This window comes from Drosophila kikkawai, chromosome 2R, assembly GCF_030179895.1.
Source record: "Drosophila kikkawai strain 14028-0561.14 chromosome 2R, DkikHiC1v2, whole genome shotgun sequence".
NCBI lineage: Eukaryota > Metazoa > Arthropoda > Insecta > Diptera > Drosophilidae > Drosophila > Drosophila kikkawai.
In genome coordinates, this window is record NC_091729.1 from 24,594,025 (window position 1) to 24,620,574 (window position 26,550).

General features: G+C 40.5%; 1 protein-coding gene across 2 annotated transcripts in view; it reads left to right on the forward strand.

The window, feature by feature from the left end:
• Positions 1-26,550, forward strand: part of dpr13 (defective proboscis extension response 13) — a 39,828-nt gene that overhangs the window by 8,222 nt on the left and 5,056 nt on the right. For both annotated transcript variants that reach the window (XM_017164204.3, XM_070284669.1), the window contains exon 2: positions 15,634-16,211. In XM_017164204.3, coding sequence (XP_017019693.1) covers positions 15,634-16,211 — 578 coding nt within the window. The remainder of the gene's footprint in view (positions 1-15,633; positions 16,212-26,550) is intronic.

Consider the following 26,550-nt stretch of genomic DNA (forward strand, 5'->3'; position numbering starts at 1 on the left):
TGCTGGACACTCGCGGCTGGTTTAGTTGTCAAGGCCGCCACGGTTCGGCACGGCTGGTAGATGGGGTCAGTCAGATATGCGAGGGTCACTTAAGAGGATTCCCAGGGAAATTCCAAGACAAGAAACCAGACAAAGGTCAATTTAAGCCCATTAATCGAGGGGTAAAGAGAAGGCTGTTAAATATTTGCTGGCAAATGTAAACGAAACTCATTTGAAATTTAATTTTCTTAAGGGTTTCTGGTAGTTTCTTTAAGCCTTATTTGGCTTATTGTTTAAATTGTTATTTAATATTCATAGGGTAAAATTAATTGCTTTTAATCTTTATAAACATATCTATAATTCCCTCAAGAGACACCTCTTTTGATAAATATAATTCCCCTTCAATATTTTCTCTATTCCAAATACAATTCCAACCCTTGAAACCACCCTCGCTCATTGCTATTTCAACGGCATAATTATTTTTCTTGCTAAATTCGAATTCAAATTAAACTTTTGCTCGTAGATTTTGGTGAAGACTCTTACGTTTGCGGTTGGTCTTTGTGGGTTTCCCATTAAATTATAAATTTATGGCCCGCGCAAAAGCGGCCTAAAGCCAAACACACAGAAAGAGAGAGTTGGTGGAGGCGTGTGCTAGCCATGTACGAGTCCTACTTAATTACCGTGATAATTTACACTTTCACTGGCATTGCGGCTTTAACCCTTGTTTGCCACCCCGCAGAACACACACATTGAAGTACGTGTGAGCTCCACATAAATTAAAGTTTAAAGCTCAGTAAATTCAGTTACAAAAGCTGAAAGGGGTGGGTTTTACAGGCGAAATTCGATAGTTATTATGAGAAAGTAATTTTAGAATTTATGATGAAGAAGATAATGAATGAAGATAGTAAAAAAACCTTCTTTTAAACCCTCTACATATAACTTCTTAAATTCAATAATAAAATTTCTATTAGATTTCCTTCTTTTACTTAGTTTTTAATCTCTTTCTCCACCTAATTTACTGAAAGCAACTCCAAGGCACGTTCCACTGTAGCTGCATAAATAAGTATGTTTAAGTTTGGCATTGCGTAACAATTTGGATTACAGTTCAAGTAGTTGACAGTTTTGGAGGCGGCAAGGACAACAGCGGGAGTGCCAAAGGAGCCCAAGAAGATGCGACAAGCTAATTTATGAAAATTGCCGTCGAAATTATTGGCAATGAACATTTGGCGAGGAGTGCGTGGGTGTTTCACTGGCTGAGATGGCTCAGTGACGCAACATCGAGCATCGCCACGCTGCGGTCTCGCAGATCTGTGATTATGGACTGGAACGTATTGAAAGTTACTGTAGGCCCCGCCTCCTTTACCAAAAAAGTATGCAAATATTTGTGTTCTCCGGCGAAAGTCGAAGCGAAAGTGCCTCTCTGCCGGGTTGCCACGAGTATAATTTATGACTGGGCTGCTTAAATTTCACTCGCAGCGCCGGAATTATGTACATACAACGGCGGAGATAACATTTTGCCGGCTGCCAGCTAAGCAAAAATTAAGAAACAACAAGATGGTGTGACAAGGGGGCTGAGTAACCGGGTGTATTGACTAGGATGTGGTTGCCATTGTTGCCTTTAATCTTTGGGGCACAATTTACGCGATTCCGCACACAAACAAGCAGCAGAAGCAGTCTTTGGCTTCAACCAGCTCAAGGACAAATGATAACGCTTAACACAGAGCCGCCAGCGACTGCCTAATGATACTGTTCCAAAAAGGGGACAGGGGGTTTGCTTGCCATTTCCCCCAAAAAAAAAACATACACAACCCAACAAGGACCCGGGAGCAGGGCAAGTATGATGATGACAGCAAGGACTGCGACTGGGACAACAAAATTCTGTCATTAGATACTGGGTAAGCGAGAGTACCCAAGCAGCGAGATGCCAACCCAAAACAAGGACGAAGGGCTAGTTTCGGCAGACCGAAAGTGGGAATCCCCTAACGCAGCCAAAAGCAGACAAATTTCTGGGAATTATTCATCAAAGAATGTTGATATCCGGGCATCTCTTAGATTGAAAATCACCTTAAAGGTGTTTGGGAATATGCAGGGAAACACTATAAGGGAGAGATTCCCAAGACAATCCTGAATAATATAAATTCCATTGGGAAATGGGCCTTAAATTTGGGCTCAAGTCTTTAAGTTTTACTAGAAGATAATTTCATGTAACGTAAATATAAATAGTTTAAGGTTTCTGTTAATTAAATAGGTCTCTTTCTTTTAAGAGACTCAAAACCTTTAAGAAAACAAACTATTAAAAGACAAACTTTGATAGATAATAGATAATTCTAAAAATAAAATTAAGAAATTAATTCTGGACCATTTTGGGCTTTTCATAACATTTTTATCTTTATTTTTTTAGCCTTTAACACAAACCTCTCACCAAAACCTTTAATACCCTCACCCTAGTGTATAACAATCCCGCTCATTTGCCCTGCTTTGCATTTATTCAGTTGACTTTGCTTTAACAATGAGCTCTTGGAGTCAGATTCTGCGCTTACATGCCGCATAGATTGAATATTTCCTGCTGCTGCCGCAGATTTGCCAGGATGCCAAAAGCAAAGGAGCAAGGAAGCAGCCCAGGCAGCATCCGAATCAGAGAAGCACCACCAGCAGGAGGAGGAGCAGCGGCAGCGGCATGTGGAAATGTTTTGCCGTTCATAAATTTATGCCACGCGGCCAAGGCAGCAGCAACAAAAAATGTTGCCTCTTGTTGAAATCTTGTCGTACATGGCCGGAGGTTGCCATGGGGGTAAGGGGGGCTGCCACGCAAATAGAATTTCAAAGAAGTAAATCTTGAAATGAAATTAATTTTCTCAATTTTCCAAGCTGCATCACGGCTGTCTCTCCGGGGCTCTATGGAGATTCCGGAGTCCAGAGACCGGAGACCGAGAGTCCCGGAGTCCGGACATTTGCATAGAAGCCGCTGTTGTGGGCGTGGTCGCAAACAGGAAAGTGGAAAAGTTTCTGGCCCAAGTGGGTTAAGAGAAACGCCTCGCCTCGCCCCGCCTCGCCTTCGCCAGATCGCAGCAGCTGTTGTCCTTGGCCTACACACAGATATGCCAGACATTTGCCGCATCCCTTTCCCTTTCGTCCTGCCAGAATTAGCTCCCAAATCGATTGATTGATTAGCCAGGCTCACATTATTAATGCGAGCAACGGAGCCATAATAAATGTGCATCGATTATAAATTATAAGTCATTATGCGGGCATAAGATTTATGGTTCGATGAAGTGAAATCCCCATAAATTCCCCGTAATCCATTGATTTGTTAATTAAGCTGTCAGAAGTGCATTCAATCAGGGAGTCTCTGCAATCAGGCGGCAGCCACAAAAGCCCGCTTTCAGGTGCACCGGGGATGCCGCAACAAAACAAATTAAATAAGTCGCCGCCAAACGAACGAATGCAATGAATGAAGGCAGCCAGCAGCACAACACAATGGCCGCTGGTCGGGCAAACTTTCTCCTTTCTCGGCAAACGGAATGCCATTCCCCATGTGATTGTGCTGTTTGTGGCCAAGCTGAACAATTGCCAATAGATTGCAGCACACAACGAGGGTTACACTGCAGAAAAAATATTAATAAGATCTTGGAGAAAAAGCTTTAAGCTTGGGTGGGAGGGGGTCGTCATCAGTACCCATTTATACATTTTCAAAATGTAGTCCAAAGTTTGGAATGCAATGAAGGAGCCATTTCCGACCCTATAAATCATATATATTCTTGATCAGCATCAACAGGCGAGTCTATCTAGCCATGTTGGGCAAAAAAAAAATTTTACAATTTTTTGAACATTTTATAAGGGGTTACATCGTTCAAATTGTCAAAAATTCGAAACTGAAACTGATCGTCGTTAAATTCAAATTCAAATTTGGCAGTTAAATTCAAATTCAAATTTGGCAGTTTAATTCAAATTTAAATGCTAACCAATAAGGTTGCCGGCGCGCCCGCTTTAGGGCTGAATTAACAGACACTAAGGACACAAAGGGGTAAACAGTACTCCCCGTATGCCTTAATAAATAATAGGAAAAAAAAAAAAAAAAAAAAAATTTAAATGTAGAGTTTTTAACAAATTTGAATGTGAATTTAACTGCCAAATTTGAATTTGAATTTAGCGACTATCAGTTTCAGTGTGCCCAGGTGCATTTAAGTAACATTTTAGCCAAAAAATTTACAATATGGTCACACCTGGTTTGAGTCTTCGCTTACTCCAAGATCAATGGTTCGAAACTTGGACTTTTTATAACAGTTTATACCAGTTTTCAGTTGCTTGCTGCTGATTTCTGTTCGCCTGTTATCCCAATTTGGGAAACGGGAAATTTGCATGGAAATGTTCGGAAATTTGGATGGGCTGCTGTAGAGATGTTGTTGTAAAAAGGTTGTTGTTGCCATAAGATGTTGTTGTCGGCAACAAATAGGTATAAATGCATAAAATAAAATATAACAGTTTATACGAATTATTATTTTTGCCCAAAAGTTTTTATAACAGTTTATACCAGTTTTCAGTTGCTTGCTGCTGGTTTCTGTTCGCCTGTTACCCCAGTTTGGAAAGCGGCCAAATTGAATGAAAAGTTTTGCTCACTTCCATCAGTGATGCTCACTTCCATCAGTGATGCTCACTTCCATCAGTGATGCTCACTTCCATCAGTGATGCTCACTTCCATCAGTGATGCTCACTTCCATCAGTGATGCTCACTTCCATCAGTGATTCTCACTTCCATCAGTGATGCTCACTTCCATCAGTGATGCTCATCTAGCTGTATTGCAATATTGGGAGGCTATAAAATCGAGCTTCATGGCAGTGATGCTCATCTGGCTATATTGCAATATTGGGAGGCTATAAAATCAGACTTTGCATCAGTGATGCTCATGTAGCTATTTTGCAATATTGGGAGGCAATATATCAGGCTTAAAGGCAGTGATGCTCATCTAGCTATATTTCTTTATTGGAACAAAATAGATAGATGAGCATCACTGATGCAAAGTCAGTTTCAGTGTGCCCAGGTGCATTTAAGCAACATTTTAGCCAAAAAATTTACAATATGGTCACATCTGGTTTGAGTCTTCGCTTACTGCAAGATCAATGGTTCGAAACTTGGACTTTTTATAACAGTTTATACCAGTTTTCAGTTGCTTGCTGCTGGTTTCTGTTCGCCTGTTACCCCAATTTGGGAAACGGGCAATTTGCATGGAAAATTTTAGAAATTTGTATGGGCTGCTGCAGGGATGTTGTTGTAAAGGGGTTGTTGTTGCCATCAAGCTGTTGTTGTCGGCAACAAATAGGTATAAATGCATAAAATGAAATATAACATTTTATACCAATTATTATTTTTGCCCACAAGTTTTTATAACAGTTTATACCAGTTTTCAGTTGCTTGCTGCTGGTTTCTGTTCGCCTGTTACCCCAGTTTGGAAAGCGGCCAAATTGAATGAAAAAATTTTGCTCACTTGCATCAGTGATGCTCATTAGCATCAGTGATACCCATCTAGCTATATTGCCATATTGGTGGGGGCAATTAAATCGGACATAATGGCAGTGATGCTCATCTAGCTATTTTGCTATATAGCTCATAACTCGGCCAAAAACGCATGAAATTCAATTCGGAAAGCTGTTCTGAGTTGCATTTTCTAAGCCTAACAAAACTGCTTACTAGGTTTTGATTTTCATGCATTTTTGGCCGAGTTGTGTGGTTCACATTTTGATAGGTAAGTATTTTAGCAAAACTGAGTATGCAGTTTTGTTAAGCTTAGCCAGAGCAACTCAGAACAGCTTTCCAAATTGAATTTCATGCGTTTTTGGCCGAGTTATGAGGGTTTTTCTGATTTTTTGCTTAAATTTTTTATAAATTATAGGTAAGTATTTTAGCAAAACTGAGTATGCAGTTTTGTTAAGCTTAGCCAGAGCAACTCAGAACAGCTTTCCAAATTGAATTTCATGCGTTTTTGGCCGAGTTATGAGGGTTTTTCTGATTTTTTGCTTAAATTTTTTATAAATTATAGGTAAGGATTTTAGCAAAACCGAGTATGCAGTTTTTTTAAGCTTAGAAAGAGCAACTCAGAACAGCTTTCCGAATTCAATTTAATGCTTTTTTGGCCGAGTTATGAGGGTTTTTCTGATTTTTTGCTTACATTTTTTATAAATTATAGGTAAGTATTTTAGCAAAACTGAGTATGCAGTTTTGTTAAGCTTAGAAAAGGCAACTCAGAACAGTTTTCCGAATTGAATTTCATGCGTTTTTGGCCGAGTTATGAGGGTTTTTCTGATTTTTTGCTTACATTTTTTATAAATTATAGGTAAGTATTTTAGCAAAACTGAGCATGCAGTTTTGTTAAGCTTAAAAAGGCCAACTCAGAACAGTTTTCCGAATTGAATTTCATGCGTTTTTGGCCGAGTTATGAGCTATTTAGCAAAATAGCTAGATGAGCATCACTGGCAGTTAGTAAATAGCACTCCGTATGCCTTATTAAATATAGTGCAAAAATAAAAAAGTTAGTGGCAAAATAAAAAAATTAAAGCATACTTTTGGGGATTTCTATTAAAAACGTGGCATCTTTTAGGCGGAAGTTCAGATTACAGTTTGACAAGCACTGATCCAAGTGGAGTTGCATTCATCCCCGCCCAAAAGTATGCCTTACTTTATATTTTAATCAAAGACTTAAAAATTAAGCCCAAAAGATGCCGCAAAATTTACCAAATAATATTTAAAATGCCTAAAAGTATGCAATTTTTTTTAATCTTTTGATTTGAACCAGGAAAATAAAAGAAAAGTACGTGGACCTGCATTCATCCCCGCCCAAAAGTATACCTTACTTTATATTTTTTTTATCAGACTTAAAAATTCATCCCAAAAGATGCCGCAAAAATTACCAAATAATATTTAAGAATGCCTAAAAGTGTGCAATTTTTTTACTTTTTGATTTGAACCAGGAAAATAAAAGAAAAATTAGGAAAACGCTTTTTAAAGCGGAAAAGAAAATAATTAAAATACACTTATGAGGGTTTTTTATAAATTATAGGCATCTCACTAACTACCAGTGATGCTCATTTCATTGTTCTTATATAGGAATAAAATAAAACAAAATAATATAAAATAATGTATTTCATTGTTTTTATTTAGGTTCATTAACAAAGAATAAAATTCGCTGCTGTTGTTGTAGAAGTAGCCGTCAGACCTGACTGGCGGTGCTCTCTCCTTATCCCTGATTCCTGATCGCTGTTCCTACATTCCCATCCCTTATCCACCATCCTTTTGCGTGTGTCGTTGGTCCTTTCCCTTGGTTCTTGTCCAGGGTGGGTGTCAGGTCTACTGATACTGATGACTAGGAGCGATGGCGATGGCAATGACGATGGAAAGTCTGTAATTGAAATGAGAAAAACAGAAAATTAAAAACTAAAAAAGGCATAACTCTGTCAAAAATGCCTTAATTTGCATTCGGAAAGCGGCGTTATGTTAGTTTTTATAAGGTTTACAAATCTGCATACTTAGTTAGAAATTGAAAATTTTATCAAATTTTGAGAATTTTAATGATGTAACCCCTTATGAAATTTTGAAAAAATTGATTAAAATTTTTTTTCCTCCGGACTTAGCCAGAAAGATGCGCCTGCTAATGCTGATCAAGAAAATATATGGTTTATGGGGTCGGAAATGACTCCTTCAATGCGTAATGAGCTTCGGACTGGAAATAAAATACCCTGCCAGGGTATAAAAATAAAAAATAAAAATCCTCCTTTCTTGTTTTAAATTTTATTCAATGAAGGTATTATTCTGAAATTATTATTATTAAAATCAAAGCATTTTTGGCTGACCATATTTTCAATTACTTATTTCCCTTTTATTAAATTTAAATCTATTAAACTACACTTATTTCTCCCAGTATTTCGCTTCCTTTTAATATCGCTTCCTCTATAAACTTTACAAATAAAATAAAATCCAAGTGTCACACCCACTTGAAATTATTTTCCACTGTGCACTTTCCTTAAACAGAACTTAAGCACGGGTTTTCCCATCAACATTTCATGTGCGCAACCAATGGAAGTTTCGTCTCAAGTTGAAATGATTGCGCAGCAGCAACTTCCGCACTCAACTGCAATTAGTTTATGTGGCACACGAACGATTTCAAGCTGAAAGTCTCTCTCCTACTGGGCACCTGTCAGTCGACGACCGGTTTTAATGGTCGGAAATCATGCAAAGTGCATGACGACGTCTACAGCAGAATTAAAGTCAATTTGTTTAAATAATAGCTGAAAAGTACATATAAACAGATGCACACACACACAGTTGAAAACTTTACGCTTATGCTCAGTAAACTCGCATTACGTATACGCAGTGTGTGTGCGGTAAACTTTTCGGCCACTGCAGCTGTTATTTGAGTAATTCACACACAAACACAGAGAGTGCTACGTTTTATGTTGCAAAAAGATGCTTTGTGTGTGCTAACCAGATGTATTACTGAATTATTTGTGAATTTTGCATCCTGGCATTCCCTGTGTGGATTTGCATGTTTTCGGCTCAGATTAGATTTCCATTAGCAGTAACAATTTAATCGAGCGTGTATTATGCAATGGGCAAACCTGTTAGTAATTTTCCAGTAAATGCACTTGGAAATTAAAGGCTCTAGGTCTGGTCGGGAGTATATATATTTTAAGCTAACACTTCAAACGGTTTTACCCAAACCGCAGGACTCAATCTTCGGCTGCTTAATTGCCACAAAAGCTGGGAGCTCCGTAAGGAAGCTCACCTGGATGCCATTATGGCCACAAGCAAATCAAGCAAATACATTTTAAACTCAATATATCCGTTATGTCCTTCCATCCATCCTTTCAGAGGTCTGTAAGCCCCCGTTTTCTATTTCAGCTTAGTGGGAAATGTCAGCGGCATAAAATGGATAAGGGACAAATGTGACAGCTCACAGAAAAGAAAAAAAAAACAGTCGGATTTGGAGGCGAAAAATGTAAAGAAGCAAACATAAAAGGCAGCGGCCCAGCGCCCAGATTTGGCCCAATCTCGGCCAAGTCAACGGCAGTGTCAACGCGGCGGATGGGTGATGCCGAAATGGGAAAAGGTCCTCCTGTAGGATATACGCTCGTGCGGCTTTACACCCTTGCTGGCAGCGGACATTTCCCAGGCATCGATCAATGGCATTCGCTTAGCCGCCTGGGCGCAAATAAATTGAACTTAAATAGACGACGTCAAGGGCATTAAATGTGACATCTCTGTCAAGTTAAGTGCGGAAGGTGGCAGCGGCTGGACGGGCTTACAGGATAGCAAGGGCTCTGACGAGTGTCTCTAATGCACAATTGAATGTCCTGAGAGTTCGACTGGTGTTTAGTTATGTGAAGAGATTTTAATTAGAGCGTGTAGGCTTTTGATTTTACAATAGTCTTTCAAACATTTATAGTTATGAATATTTGTTGTTTAATGAATTAAAGAAATTTCTAAGAATAAGTTTTTATTTATAGCCTTTTCACAGAACTCGGAATACTTTTAGGGCCCCACAGCCATCACAAATCACTCTGAAAGTGATACAATTTTTCCATAATTTGCAAGCCAAGCCGAGAATAAAATCCCCCGAGATTTCAGTGACACACTTTACATGGTTTTTATATATATTTTCTCCCCCCAACTCAGCCTCTTGGGCTCACAACATCCCCATCCAAGAAGCCAGAGAGTAGAGGGTAGCTAAGCTCAATTCCGATTTTGATTACACTCGGTTTTGTGTGTTGTCCTGTGCCGTTTCTGTTCTGTCCCCTTGTAGTGCCACCAAATTTGCCACATCCGGCGCACAGGCAGCAGTTTATATTTCGACTTGGAGTCGCCGTCGCTTTGTGGAAAATGTCAAGTGTGTCTGGTCGCCCGAAATAAGTGGACTGCCAAAAAAGTTGCCTTCATCCTGGACGCCTTCGCCTTCGGCCGCTTTGTCTGTGCGTTGTGTTGTGTCCTTAGCTTTATTTTTCGTTTAATAATATTTTCACTTTGATGCCACTCTTCTTCCTGGGTCAGTTGAAGCTCAGAGAAAGAGAGAGAAAGAGAGATGTAGTGGTTTTCTGTTTATGCCTCCACATTACGGAAGTTGACAATTTAATTTTATGTACTTGCCACATTCCAGCCGCCGCTGCCGGCAGATACTAAACATTTATTGGGGGCCAAGGCCAAAAGGTTCGACTATTCAAAGTGCTCACCCAGCCGTGGCTTCTGACGGGATCTTGGCCAGGCCCTAAACCGCATTCCCATTCTAATTCGCACGTGCTTGCAATTTGGCAAAGCCCCCTGTAATGTTGTCGGTGCTCCTTGGTATAAATCTTCATTATGCACACAAAAACATTCGCCGGCACTCCCCACTTAACTTATGCTCTTTTATATGAATTCTCCCTCGTTTGCCGCCTTTCCATTTGATTTCACTTGGCTTTGGATCAAGGATTTCCCAGATACTCATACAGAAAAAGGCGCCGCTGAGGCCGATTTGTACCTTATTTATTTTTGCCTGCCATAATTTATGAATACTCTGGGCTTAAGCACTGAGAAAATAGGGTGAAGAGAAGATGTATTTAAGGATAAATTAATAATCCTTTGAAATATCTGAAAAGCAGGCATAACTTCTCACAATAAATGCCAAAATAAAATATTTCCTTTGTTTAACAATGGCTTTTTATTTCATTAATATAAATATACTTTCGTTGAGAATTCTTTTCCACATATTTTCCCTCTGTACACATATCCTTTGTGTGTCCCATTTGAGCCTTTATTTATTGAGGCATAAAGTGCTGCTAAAGTCGCGCCTAAAAATAGATATTTATGTAGATATTTTGAGGGATTCATCAGACCCTGACAACGGATGTAGAAGTTTTCGCTCACAAGATTCCGCAATTAGCTGGAATTTTACTAAGGCATCTTTCCCCGTCTACCAACTATTTAAAACTTGGTAATTTATCGGGGTGAGCCCGGGGTGAGCCTGAGCCTGAGAAGCATATTGTGTGCCGAATGGAAAACCCCAAGTTGGGCACTTAGACACGAATTGAAATAAAATAAATAAAATTAGAATGCTGAGAAAGAGAGACCTCGTCTTCCCCACAGAATGTTCGCATTTATTCCCATTTCTTTTCGTTTCTTTTCTTTTCGGGGAAGCATCTGCCATTCCCTTTGCAGATAGAAAGCCATTTTATGACTCAACTTAAATAGGCACTTTACTTTTGCCTCTTAATGCCTTTTTACGAGAGTTGGCGTTAGTGGTGCTCGCTCGTTGCGTTCTGCAGGGGATCCGCGACATTAATGATGGCCACGCCCCCCCATCCCCGTGGAAGAGGAGGCTTTATTGGAAAATAAATGGGCGAATAGTCAGCGGCAAGTGTGTGGCGCACTTATCTGATTTTACACTTGCGACCATCAAAATTATGACAGTCGCAAAGTGAATCGCTTTTGGCCGAAAAGGCACAACTTTTAGCCAAGTTGCCAAGTTACAAGGCAACAAAGCTACAAAGCAGGCATGCGTGGGCCATTTTCTAGAATTTCAATTAAATGGTGGCGTTGGAGGAAAACTTTTTGTCCCCCCAAGATCCAGGCTCCAGGATGGAGCGAAGGGAAATCTTCGAGGTCAGGGGCCTGGGCCAGTTGACGCATTTACACACAAATTACCGCCAAGTGTCAAATGCAAACACGACGACGACGACGACGAAAACGACGACTGTGGCAACAAACAATATTTGCCATAAAAACAGAAAGCGCCGGGAAAAGTTTTGTAATGAAGCAAACTTCCGCCAGACTCCCTTGCTTAACTTCAAGTTTACTTTAAAAAATTTCCAAACGAAAATTTTTGAAGCTGAGCTTCTAATTGATAAATTTCGGCATTCGGCCATACATTTAATTAAAACTTTTCAATTTCAAACAGCCAGCCAGCTAGCTAGTTGCAGGCCGTGTCGTTGTTTTATGGTCAATTGTCCCCCTTGCACTCTCGATGGCCTAAAAAGTTGGCCCTCGAATTTGTGTCAATTGTTGGTGCTTTAAATAACTGCCACCGCAAATTTAGTTGCAGCTCAAATGGAATAAATTATTCCGGGCGAATCGGAAATGTACTCGCCATTTATTTGTGTTTTAATTAGAGAAATTTATGCGCGCCATGTTCGTTACATTAAATATGAAATCAAATGAAATTAATGAGTCCCAGCCAGGGCTCGGCGCACAGGATGTCGCTAGCCCGCACAATTATCATAATGATATTTGCCAAAAGTGTTTTTTTGTTCAGCCTTTAATTTAATTGATGACAAGGCGAGGACATTGAAGCAATTAAATAAGTAAATTGCAAATAAAAAACCTGGGAAAATTCGCATTTAGATCTAATTTGAAAGAACAAAAACATACAACATTTGGTGGTTTATAAACATAAGTAAATGTATGTATGTGGGTTATCATTAATTTGATTATTTTTTATGCTTTTTTAAATGCTTTAAAGATATTCCTCACATATTCCCCATTTTTCCTTATATATTCCTCATATATTTCTCATATATTCTACATATAATTCTCATATATTCCCACAATTTTCTCATATATCCCCCATATATGTCCCCTATATTCCTCATATATTCCTTAGTTATGGAAATCTCCTACTCCTTAATATTACCTTACCCTCCTGGATTTCAAAAATCATAAAAAACCATTCCCTTACCGAAATAAGAGATATTGCAGCTAGTTCTGTCGACATTGCGCATACGCCGTGTGTGGTTGTGCCAGCAAGCAAACTTAATTAATGTCAAGCCATGATGTCAGAGGCAGCATAAATATTCCGCCACAGTGGGGCGTCGACACGAGGGCACATGAGAAATCATTGATATTAGTTGAGTAGAGAGTAGGGTGGAAGGGTGGCTGGGTGGCTGGATGGCTGGGCCAGCGGATGAATCACGCAGCTTGCAGCGAACTTTTGATTAAAATGTCGTAGCAAACACAGGCAGCAAGGAGCGGGTGGCGGTGAGGGGCGTGAAACTTTAGCGAACGCACACAAATTGCAAATGTTTCGCCAAACGAAAAGTTGGCGAAATCCCACCGAAAATGTTGTTCTATCTGTATGGCTCTGTGCTGCAACATGTTTGTGGTTGCAGCAGGGTTTTGGATTCGGTTTTAGGATTGGGACCAGTTCTCGTTCTGGTTCTGGTTCTCGCTCTCACCCTTGGCCGTGTTGACAATGCAGAGCACCGACCGGTGGTTGCACAATGCGGAGCCGGTTACCAAATCCCAGGGCCAACCGCCGGAAACGAGAAAAATTCGAAAGGGAAGTACGGACGACGGACTCCGACGGACTCCACCGTGAAAAATTCAATTACAAAGTCGCACAAAACCATCGAAAGAATGCAAATTTACACGCGGACCAGGAGAAAGTGCAAAGGGAAAGTGGTTGAGGGAAAGGCAGTCGAACTGGCAACTAGTTCAGAAGCTGTTTTGCGGTCTGCCAGCGACCATTACGATTACGCTTACGTATGTAGCGTGGCTGAGGGGGATGGGAAAACGGGCAGGAAAAGCTGCATGTCGCTAGCAGTCAGTCACGTGCGAACGTGACGAAAATGCCACGATTCAGTTTTGGCCAAGTTCTGCGTGCCAATGAGGAGGAGTAGGAGCAGCAACAGCAACAGCCACAACAAGGAGCAGCAGCAGCAGCAGCATCAGAAGTAACAGCAGCAACAACACCAGCAATCGCATTGTCCCGAGCTGGTTATTTGTTTGTTTTGTGCGTGCAAAGCGAATTGTCCTGATAGCACAAACACTGAGAGAAAATTCAGGGTCTTTTTAAAAGAGTTTTGTAAGAGTTTCGTTGATTAAAAGTGTTAAAAACAGGTAGGTAGGTCTTAGGCAATGTTTCCTGCTCAAGAGTTTCTTGTAAAAATTAAATGTAATCATTTATTCCTCAACAATTTTCAAATTACAAGTTCCCAACAAATCCTTTTCCCCTTTTTTTTACCGAATTTTCTCGTTAAAACCTTGTAGTTTTCCCAACTATTTCCCTCAGTGTCACCCAGCTTCTGGCCAGCTTCTTCGTATTCATAAGGCTGCAGCCGCAATACAATAGAAAAACCGCAGAGTGCGAAATGTCAAATGCGAGGAATCCTGGCTGACCTCGAGGTGGAGCTGAAGGAATAGCTCCTGGCTCCTGGCTCCTGAATCCTGACTCCTGTGCGGCTGCAGTTGCAAATTGCTGTGGCAACACACACTTCTTCTGCACATGTCAATTCAGGGAGCAATCGCTCGGTTCCAAGGGGGCTATTTCTAAGGTGTCAATCAGAAGAAGCTGCATTGATTGACTCGATTGTTCGCTTGTGTTACAGCTGGGTAAATTGATTTTCAATCCCCATGGAGAAGCCAGGCTCAAGGAGAATTCCTTTCAAGTTCAGAAAGTCATACAAAATTCCAGGAAGATGCCAATGGACCACCTCACGATTAATGGCAAAATCTGACCAACGTCTTGGCAACGTGCTAATTGAGTGTCATTCCTCAGGAGCCACTGCAAATAGGCCCCAGGCGAATTCCATAACTAATTAATTTTGCATTACACAAAGTGCATTGGTCTGGCCTTCTGTTTTTGGTCTGTAAATTCAATCATTGTCGGGACAACATAATAAATTTCACAATGATTGGCATGCAATATTTACGGCACTGGATACTGAACACAATTAGAGGTCCCCATGGTCCCGCTGGACGTGGCCAAAATGAAAGCCAAACATCAACATTTTCTGCACATTTTGTGGCCAAGAAATCAAAATCAAAAACGAGCCCGAAAATGCATTGGCCATAATTGAATTTGCAGCCTGGCAAATTTTGCCTAATTGAGGCTGCTAAACAAAACCCAAGCATGTTTGCCAAAAGCAATTATCTTTAATTGTGAAATATTATTTTGTTGGCCCAACGAATTTTACACAAATTACGCAGCGCAAATAAAAGCAGACTCAGGGCCAAACGGGTTTCGGGCTTGGGTTCGGGTTTGGGTAATATGTAATGCGGTTGAGAGTCTGCGGGTGAATTTTCTGGCAATTTTAGATGTGGCGCTGTGGGTCAGCAGGTTGCCAGTGCGAAATTTTAAGGGAAAAGGGTGGACTAAAGGGTAGCCAGTGTCCAGATTGAACTGGAACACAAAATAAAAAAAATTTATTATAATAAAAATTAACTTCCTAAATAATTTGCTTTAACATAAAAGAACCTTTTTACATTTCAGAAAATAAATTCTTGTATAAAAATATATAATATTTCCTACGTTTTTTATCTTAATTAATCATCCAACTCATAGAAATCCCTCCCTTAAATTAACCTATTTATGTTATACCTTAATTTCCTGCCCTTCTTCCTTAAGACTACCAGTTAGCTTCGGGGAAAATTCCATGAAATGCGTAACAAGGTCAGGCAACTTAATTAGTCCTGTCACTTTATGCAGATTTCTTTGAGGGGGGGCCTGGGCTCTAGCCTAATGAAAATCCCGCTGTAAAATATTACGTATACGCACGCGCCAGGCGCTCATTCAAATTAATTGACTTCTCGCTGTTATTGTTTATCCGACAAACTGTTGCGGCGCCACCGGACAGCGCATATATTAACACATTTTATAATGTCACCGTGTGCCTCTCCTCCCTCTCTCTCTTTTGCAGACCACACAGTCTCGGCCTCGGCAGCGGCAGCGGCGCCGGAGGGTGGCAGTGGACCATCAGAAGCCTCCACATCCAGCGCGCAGCCATCACTGCGGCATATAAATCAAAATTTAATTATGTCGCAGTCCAAGGAGGCAGAGCCAGAGCCAGTGCCCGTGCCGCAGCCTTACGCTGCCCAGAGTCCTGGACCAGGATCCATGGCCAGCGTGGGAGGGGGTAGTAGCAGTGGCAGTGGCAGCAGCATCACCAGCTTCGACTCCACGAATGTGATCGATGACAAGCGCCAGCCCACGCCCACACACCTGCAGGAGTCACAGCAGCAGCCGCAGCAGCATTCCCACTCCCATTCACGCATACAGGCAAAGGACACGGCAGGACCCTATCCCATACCCGTCCACCGGCCAGAGCCGCATCCATCGGAGAATCATCTGGAGGCTGGTGGAAACGGACTGGACGGGGGCCTGGACCTGTTCGGCACGCCCATGTACTTTGGCACCGAGAACTCCACGGTGGTGACCACGCAGATCGGGGCCACCGCCCATGTACCCTGCACCGTCCATCACATTGGCGAGGGTGTGGTGAGTACCGCCAGCATTGTTTTAATATTTTATTAAATGCGAATCCATCACTGTTGCTTTGTTTGACTGGGCCAGCGAAGAGAACGATGACGACGACGACGATGATGACTTTTGTGCCAGTTTCTTTTGTCAAAAGAACTGGATTTCGCTGGGCTTTTTCCCCATAATTGAAATGGAAACGCATTGAATGTTAATTGATGAGAGATTGATCACAGACTGATTGTTTTAGTAAGGTCTTATTCCAGATTACTTTGATTTAAATGAGCTTAAGTCTGTTGGAGTCTGGAATTTCTGAGGCTTAAATTTATGGGGTTGAGTGTACGGTGAATGCCGGGTTTTAGGATTTGAAGGATTTTTAGGTATAAAATTGAGTTTATATATTTTAAAGGATATTAAGTTATCATAAACTTACCTATACATCTCAAAATATTAAGAAATATTCAAGAATATTCTTTTATTAAGTTTGATATCGCCTTCATTCGATTCCCAACTCTGACTTATTTATTCTCTGCTGACCACCATCCACATCTGCCAGGGAATTTAATTAAGTCCCTCTGCTTATCGAGGGCACTTGTGTCCTAAGACTTCGTTTCGGCCCCCAAAGGCAAACTCATATGGTAGTAAACACACAGATTTCGGACATTTCAGGCTGAGCAAAATGGCCTAAAACACACACAGACAGAGACTGACTGCCAGGACGAAAGAGAGAAGGAGACAAATTAGACTTTTCGCTGTGTGTGTGTGTGTGTGGGGTTAGCATTGACATGTCATGGCCTCAAGTGGTATTAATTTTCCGCTTGTCTAGAGTTATTACTCATACGCCGTGGTGTGTGTCACGTGCCGTGTATTTGTTTGAGCCCCGAAGTCACGGAGGTGTTTACCACCAACACAATCCTGGACACTCCCTCTCCCCTGAATGGACACTCTCTCCTCTCCTTTCCCTTCCCGAAAAACATCCCGAACTGAAACCGTGCGCGTGTTTGCTGCGTGTCTGGTTTAAATTGACGATTTCATAATTGCGCCTTCAAGTGTGCGGAAGTTAATAAGCACTTAAGTCCTCGTAGGCAGTCAGTTTGGAGTGTATGTGGTTGGCACTTTGCACTCTGGACGACTGCGTGCTCAAGTGGATATACGCTAGCTTATGTGGGCCAGGGAGTTTTGGGGGTATCGTCTCGGCCTAATAAGTTGCCAATTTGTATTATGGTAATTGTATGCCGCACAGCCAGGCCTCATTGGGGTTAACAAAATATTATCATCGATGTGTCGTGGGGCTAGAGCTACTACTATACTATATATGGTACTCCCAAGACTCAATGCCCCGCCGGGCATCGGGGCCTTTAATTGCATGGCTCTCAAAGCGATTCAGCTTAATTCGCCAGCTGCATTCATTAGGTTACAGCCCTATTTACTATATAAATGCATATAGTAGATGTGCAAGGCTTCACGCACTCATTGCGTAATTGGCACACAGAGAGACGACGCTGGAGCAGGTCCCCAATGAGACGGAAATTTCATTGGCAGACTGGCAGCACAGGAAGAAATTTAGAGAGGAGAATACTAGAGGGAAATGTATAAATTATCTAAGAATTTATAAGGTTTCTTCTCAGCCTAACACTTATTTATAAGTACAATAGATCTATTTTAAGCAACAGCTTAATCTTGTAACCCAACGATTCCTTTCCATTTCTAATATCTATTTCCCACTTTTCTCCCAGTGCTCACCCTGAGTCATGCAAAACTTAAAGCTCTTTGAGAGAGCTGCAGCAGCTCCTTGGTCTAAATGGGAAATGCACTTTCATTTCATTGCCCGCACCATGTGTGTGCGTGTGTGTGAGGCATTAAAATCTCCTGCAGGCATTATGCGAATGGCAATGGCAGAGATGCGAGTGCCAGTTCAGTGGACAGGAAATATACAGCTCCAGCTCCCTGGCAAATGATTTCCATATTCCGATTTCGACTCTTCTGCACTGCGGCAGGATTCGCAATTGAAATGCCTTTGTCAGGTGTTTGTTTGCCTTTGTTTGTGCTCTCGGGTAGGTAGAGGAGGGGAAGAGGCTTTCCCATTTTCACTTAAAGAATATACACTAAACACTTCCGCGGATCCTATTTTTTTGTATTTGTGCGGCGGCCTTCGTTGTCGTAAATTTGCTTTGGACGACAATAAAATGCAGGAAACATTAAATAAATGAATTGCTTCCTTGAGAGAGCGAGCCAGCGCGCCTTTGTTTCGGCATTTTGCTGCAATTTTCATTTTTGTCGCGCCATCATTTCGCAGTGGTTGGCTTTTAAGAGAGAAATATAGGGAGGGAAAATTAAGGGAAAAGGGAAGGGAAATGTCAGAAGAAATACGAGTGAAAATGGGAGTGGAAATACCTTAAAGTTAAGCACACTTAATGCCTTCTTTGTAAGAACGTTGTTGACAACTTTCCATTAAAGTAATGCTATTAATTACGAGCTTTTTTCCAGGGCCTAAAGACAAATCTTCCTTATGCCCTGAAATGGAAATTTTCTGGCAAATTTAAAGCCCATAAATCAAATGACACAAACAGCAAGAAGAGTCCTTGCACACACACACACACACACATGGCTCACATCTCATATGGAGGGGAAAAAGGATGTGGAAGAGCACTTCGAATTAAGAATTACGACACTCGAATGTGGCTGGGCGGACATTAAAATATGTCATTAGGGTATTAGTCGAGAGCAGCAGCTTAAATGGCATTTAAAATAAACTAAGCAAATACGTGTGTGTCCTGTGTGAGCCAAAGGACTCGAAGGATACCATCATCAGCAGCAGCAGTAACCCTTTGGCTTGGCTCATATAAATTGAACTAAATCAGCACTCGAGCAGCAGTAACAGTCACTTAAAATATTTATGGTACGGCCAGGACTAGGGTTAAGGGATTCTAAAATAAAATAAAAGGATATAACTGGTTTGTGGGCTAAGGATATTATATTTTGGGAAGGAAAAATATAGAAAAATTGAGACTACTAACAGAAAGTATTACTTTTTATATCAAAAAAATATTTTGAAAATATTTTAAATCATTTTTCAAATATGTTTCTTATATTTAAATAAATAAATTATAGGAGAACTCATTTAAATATGTTTTTTTATACATTTAAAATGTAATTTTCACCAATTAAAAGCTTATATAAGTTGAATATTTTCCCCCTCTCGACAGCAATCACTGTAACCCATATAAAGTCGTACTATATATAGATGTCTCTCGGGGACTTTCAGTTGACTTGCTGTCACCCCTTTTTTTTCTGCCCTCCCCCCTTGACCTCTGCCACTCTGCTCTGCGTTTAATTCCAGTTCCTCGAGCCATGCCAATGCCGATTCCCATGTTTGTCCTGTTGCTCCTGCGCCCTGTCTGTGTGACTTGAGCACTTAATTACTTTTTAGATAAATTGTCGTTTTTAATGTCTAGACTCGCCTCCTGTCCTGGGATATTTTCATAGAGAAAAGTAGCAGTAATTAAATGTGCTCACAGCATGCCAGGATTCGCAAGGATCCGAGGATCCTGCATGGCGCCACACTTCCGACAAAAGGAAAATTGCGAAAAGCTTAAATGTTGAAAACTTGAAAATGTTTCGCCGCCACTGAGGCATTTTGTCTCTCACTCAGATAGAAGGTAATTTATTTATAATTTTCTGGAAAATGTTCACCGATGGAGATTAGAAAATATAATTGTACAAGAGCAGGGGGTAAGCCATGTCCTTCCTTTGGCTTTTAGACTGATAAAAATACCGAAATTGGTATTTTATGAAAATTAACGCCGAAGGTCCTCGCCCTCCGGTTTGGATCAGTCGTTTAGATAAAAAAGGTTACGTAAATGTTTAAGCAGAGCAGAGGAGCATAGATATATATATATGTGTGTGTGTGTTTTCCTATATAATTTGCAAAGTTTAAAATCAGATAAAGATGAAAATTGCCCTGGTCCGAAAAACCCAAATCCAAACTGAAACCAGAAACCAAAGCCATTTAGTTTGCCTGCCAGCGCAGTGAGTAAAAACAAACAAATATTTTTACCAGCAGCAGCACACATTGATGAGGGTTGGCAAAAGGATAATTTGCCGGCCAGGACATACAGGATATGCCCGGTCTCGCACAGCCGAGCTTAATCAAAACAAACACATAATTCCTGCACAATCATAATTTTTGCATAGTTTCACCTCGGCTGCTCTTTGCAAATTCTTCTCAAAAATTTTTGGCACAAAATGTGGGGGGGGGTGAGGAGGGGGAGGACTGAGTGTGTGTGTATGAGTGTGTGCTTCTGCATGAGTTATATTCCTTTGTGGAATTGTTGGGCCAACAAAGTAATACACATTGTTGTTTCTCTGCCAGTTCTCCTTCAGTTTTCTCCATTTTTATGCGAACTCTATGTGTTTCTCATTTTTTATTGCCGCTGGTATGGGTCGGTGTGTGTGTGTGTGAGTGTGAGGAGGAGGTCCTTGCATTCAAGTCGCACAACAGCAAACAAGAGGCAAGGACCTCAAACAAACACAGACCCACTCGTACTCACACACACAAGGATCCCAGCAATGACACAGTGTTGTGGCGCTTAAAAAAACATAAAATATTATAAAATATTTTACTGCCAGGCCCAGTTATTGTTGCAATGACCTTCAGGCCCTAAATATCATATATCTCTTTCCCTTCTCGTGTCCCAGTGTGTTGCGGAATATCTGTATTTTGTATCTGAGTTTCTTGTTTGCTCAGCTGCTTTTTACCCGCAGGAATCGTTGAACTCATCACTCTATATACACACAATATATATTGATGGTCCCACCGCAGGGTGAGAGTCTTAAATGGAAATAACAGTAGCTTTTCCGGTTAATTTTCCATAATATTTGATATATATTTTTGACTACATTTCATAGAGAAATTCTAGCTGCTGCCTAGTACAGATATTTATAATTTAATTTAAATATTTTCAGTGTTAATTTCAAGTCCCTGCCTTCTTCTATCAACACTCAAGCACTTTTCCAATCACAATTTACATTTCAAATGAAGAACCAGGCCATAAAAGTGTCTATTTTGAGAAACCAATTTAATTAGAAATATTGTTTGGAATGCCCACCCTCTGTGTGTGTGTGTCTAGCAAATATATACACACACACAGCAAGGACTAAGCTCATTATAAGACCAACAGAGCAAACTCAAATGCAGCCACTTTTGCGGGGAGGTGGGTCCCAGAAGTTAATGTGGCTCGAAAATTGCCATAAACCTTTTTGAATGAATACAAATCATTATCACTTTGTTGCTGGCAGCCTTAACCGTAATTAAACCAACTCAACTTAACTGAAGGGGACACGGCCTGGCAGGACAATGGTCGTAGAGTTGTTTGCCAGCTAATAAGACATTCTGGTCGACAGCTTGATGAAGGAGGGCCACCAGGCCCCGGCCCCAATGAGTGTCCTTTCGGGATGTTGAAGCACAGGAAAAAATAGGTAGTAAATAAAAGGAAAATATAAGTAAGCTACTATTACTATTAAACTTTAAATTATGAAATTAAATATCTAATTCACAGAAATTCTCTTGTACCTTTTCATGTATTTTTACTTAAACAATTTCTTAGCTTTTAACAGAAATTTTCCCCTGTGTAATCCCGCTGCTCTTGCCTGTCACAATGTTTATTAAAACAAATGTCCCGAACAAAGGGCTAAATTTGACCCAGATTTTTTTGTTTGAGCTCTTTCTCTGGCATCTTGTGAGTATGCAGAATGGCTTCATCATTTCTATAAACTTTTCTGGCAAGACAAAGGCGGTGAGAGGCGGTCTGACCCCCACCTAAAACAATTAAGCCAGCTGGCAGAACCCAGAAAGAGAGAGCGAAAGAGAGGTCGCCTGCGTGTGGAGGTCAGAGTTCAAGCTTTCGCCTGCAAGAAAATCTTAATTATTTTAATTGCAATGCAATCATCAATGGCTGGGCACCCCGAATATAATGCCAGCCATTAAATTGTGAATGTGAATGTGAGCAAACAATCGCATTTCACGCAAAGCCGCCGCCGCCGTCGTCGTCGCTCGTTGACAGCTGCTGAAAAGTAGGCTATGGTAATTTTCATTTCCACTTATTTTTCTTTGTTTGTCCTGCGGCTCTTATCAAAAATAATGGCTGATTGTTTGCTGTGTTGGCTGAGCCCCAAGGCTGCGTGAATATGGCAAAATATTGGTGGAAAATATTTGCATAGACTACCCGTGGGGCGCCAGGTAATCCCCCCAAGGGTTCAGGTTCTTTGTTTGTGCTCATTAAATGAGTGGCCACTGGAATAAAATTAATGCTTAAAACTAAGCCTCGACCCAAGGATCCTGTGTCCCTAAATGTCCCACTGCTGCTAATCCGATAATCCTCTTAGGACGAAGCAAAAGTTCTCGACGTGACACATCACCTTTCAATTTGCATTTTAATTTATCCGTTTCATCTCTTGTTGGGTTTTGATTGCCCCGATTGATCGCCTCCAACTTAGTGTGAGTTGCAATTAGTGTTTTCAGAGTGACTGGTTAATTATGCAGTAATTGCACTTAATATGCATTTCCGCTGAATTGAGCTCGATTTGAGTTTCAATTGCCCTCAATTACGTATGTATATGGAGGACATGGTGATGAATCGCAAGGGGGAAGGCACACACATCGCAGTTAGTAGATGGAAAAACTGAGTTTAGTTCCAGGCGGAATACAAAAAAGTTGTCAGCTCAAATATTTACTAGTGTATGCATTGTTAAGGGACTTTGTTGGGACAACAGCATGACGGAAAATAGTCGCGTTTTCTGCTGAAAGTTTTTGGATAAAGAATGGTTTCGGAGCTAATCTTAGAGCTACAATTTTATAGCCTAATAGCTGTCATGTTTATATGTCGATTATATTTAAATATTTAGTAATACCTTAGTGGTACTTTAAAGTCTAGGTAAAATAGTATCTACAATCCAGTGAATCCAGTCTCATAACTCCATAAACCCCCCATCGAATAAACCTAAAATAAATATAAAACTCTGCTAAAAACTAAATACACATTCAGTCTCAATTCATTCAGAAATTCACAAGTGTTTTATTCCGCAACTTCAGGTATTTTTATATTTATATTTATATCTATATTGCTTTGTCCGTAAACAGACAAGGGGAAAAAGTTGCCCGACTGATAAACAATTTCATAAATTGTAAAGCTGATTTCGCTGTCAATACTCCCTACGAGCCCTACGAAAAAATAAACACACACACAAAAACCCTGGCAATCATTTGTTCCGTGCGGGACAAGTTGCAACCCAAATGGCTTGTGTTGCAACTACTGTAGTTTCTAAATAGAATTTTATTAAAATCGCTTGTTAAAAACTTTTGCACATTGAAAAAGTTGCAGCTATTCTGCTGTTTGTATTATTTTTTTTTTTTGCCTCCCCCTTGGGATTGTGGCAGGGCGGAAATTGGTTGGACAGCGGCGCATAAAGTACACAAAAATGTGCGTCAATAACAGGCAACATGCAACGTGGGAGGGCCACATCGGAACAAAAGCCAATCAAAAGTTTTCGAGGGCGAAAAAAGTAAAGTAAATACGTACATCCAATGCAATCGGCTGTGCATAGATTTAGCCACCAAGCCCTGCAATTACCCAATCACCCAAAACCCATCTAAAATCCCCGTCAGGAAACAGCCGGAGGAGTTAGTCCTTCCTCACCTAGGCACAGGGGGGAGGGTGCATATGGGGGCAGCTGTCAGAGATCCAGATCCCGCGATAAGTCGACATATTGGGGGAGGGGTGAGGGTGTCAGTGGGGCTAGAAAATACACAGATGAGGGCAACAGAATAGTGGCCATGAGTGGAAGAAGAGTTTAAGAAGTTGGAACAACTATTTTAAGTAAAAGAAAGCGGTTTTTATAATTTCTAAATATTATTTATTAAGCAGAGAAAAAGAATTTAAGGTTACAGATTTATTTAGCAGAAACTTTAAATACTTTGAGCTTATAGAAAGTAAGGTAAAATTACTTAAAATATTAAAAATAAATATATAAAATTAAGTAGAAGCCTTCCTTATTAATTTAGGATGAGTTTTCCTTAACTTTTCATTCCAAAATATTCTCCACAATTTATAAACTTACATATTACATTTTAATGATATTTTTGGAAGCCCTTTTTCCTACCAAATCGGCGTTCACTGTGGCTGGGCCCCCGAAGGTGTAGGCAGGCACCTTCGGGGAGCTGTTGGCAGACAAGTAGTTAGCATAAATTTGCCATAAATTCGCTAACAAGTGATTTGTGTTGTGTGCGCTGTAGCTTTTGGCCATAAATTAAGCGTCACTTTTTATTTTCCATACATACAAGTTGCCAGGGAAAGGGGGCGAAAAAAAAAGGTAAAATGTAAACAATTATCTGCGTGCCCGCAGCTGCAGCCGCAGGAGTCGCAGCAGCCATTGGAGATGCCACACATGCGTTTCGCAGGACAGACAACTGAGATTTATGCCCACATATAAAAAGAGTCCTGCCAAAAAAGGGAAAGGAATTCGCAGGCTTTTGATTAATTGCCGCCACATTTTACTCACCGCCCAATGGTTGCTGCCTCACTTGGCACCACTTTCCACACATCCTCCGCTCTCACACATTTTCTTCTCCGTTTTTTTCAAGCTTTGCCAGCTCGACTCTTGTGTTTTTCTTCTGGCTAGCTGCATGGTTTATTTGCAGACACGTAGCACTCGCAGTCGCAGTCCCTTTTGCCTTCATAAATATCATAAAAATCCTAAAAAAATATATATAGGGAGAGAAACATATATAGAGATGTGTGTCGTCGTCGTCGTTGGCGGCGGCTGGCGTCGTCTAGGAGCTGCGGGCCAAACCGGAATTTATGCGCAATTTATGCCCCACACTCGGATTTTACTGTTACAGATTGTATTGAATAGATATATGGAAAGATTTCGCTGGCATATGGTGGGGCGAAATCTTGATAATAAACGACTGCTTGCCATTCAATTGCAAATTTCCCCCCCGAACATTGAAATATTGTTTCTTTTTGTCCGAGCAAAAAACTGCAGGCGGGCACATTGTGTAGGGTTTCTCCTAAACTGAACTGAAAGTTCCCGGGAAATCGTGTCCCGGATTATGATATTTAGGAGAAGAGTGCTCGGGCTCGGAGTTGGGGCTGGTGCTCCCTCGACTCGCACCATTTTCCTTGCTGCTGCTGCGCCACATTGCGTATACGCCGCATTAAACATTTAAGCACGGAGACTGTAATTCGTTTTTATTGGCAAACGCAGCTGATTTAACAATTTCGCCGCCGTTCAACTTAATTTCAAGTTGCCTCGTGTCTTGTTCTCTCCCGTGTGTCCTCGCAGTTCGCATTTCGCATTTGTGGCAGTTTCAGTTTGAGTTTTTCGGAGTCCGGGCGCGCGCGTGTGTCAATATTTGTGGGGGAAAAGGAAAATGCTTGGGCAGGGCAACAAAGTTGAAAGTAAATGCTCCCCCCTCTCGCTACTTTTACTTCGTTATTCTTTATTTTTTGTTGGCCAATAAATAAAATCCTTATCAATTGAAAATTGATTGATACACGCGCTTAGGTGCTTGGGCCTGATCCTGCCAGGCAGTGCCAGCAGCAAAATCATCATCTTCGGCAGGCAATAACCCCATATGGACAGCTAATAGATGTGTTTTTGCCAAAGAAGGCACTGAGAGAAAATATTTTCATTATTTTTAAAAAGCTAGACAAATTTTTAGAATTTGTTTGAAGCTCTTTTAAATTATTTTAAATTTTCTTTTTAAACTTTTAGAAAAGTAGAACTTTTTAAAATTCAAAATAAATTGATTTTTAGTTTATTTACTTACTAATTTGTTATGTAAGGCCTTATTTACATTTAAAAAGCTATTTTTTTATTCAATTAGGAGTTATAAAAAAAATTATGTACTATTAAAAAATTTTCTGGAAATTTCCAGGGAGGTTTAAAAATATTTCATATTATTTATGATACATTTTTTAATCTTTTTAATATTTTGTTTAATTTTTTATTAAAGTAAAACTTTTCTAAACTCAAAATAAATGGTGTTTTAATTTATTTACTTGGGAATTTGTTGGGTAAGGCTTAATTTTAAATTAAATACACCATTTTCTTTCACTTTAAAGGTTCATTTTCCAACCAATTTTCCTCTCAGTGCCCCTGTGCGTGCCTTCATCATCTAGAAAAAAAAAATACAAAATAAGTGCGCAAAAAGTAGATGACGAAATGATTAATGGTCATTTAAGATTAGCTAAAGTCACATTCAGACACACTCAGCAGCTCGGGAGAAGGGCGAGGGGAAAATAGGAAAAAAATAAAAGGGGAAAAGGACGAGGACTTACAGCACACGCCCCCGATTTGT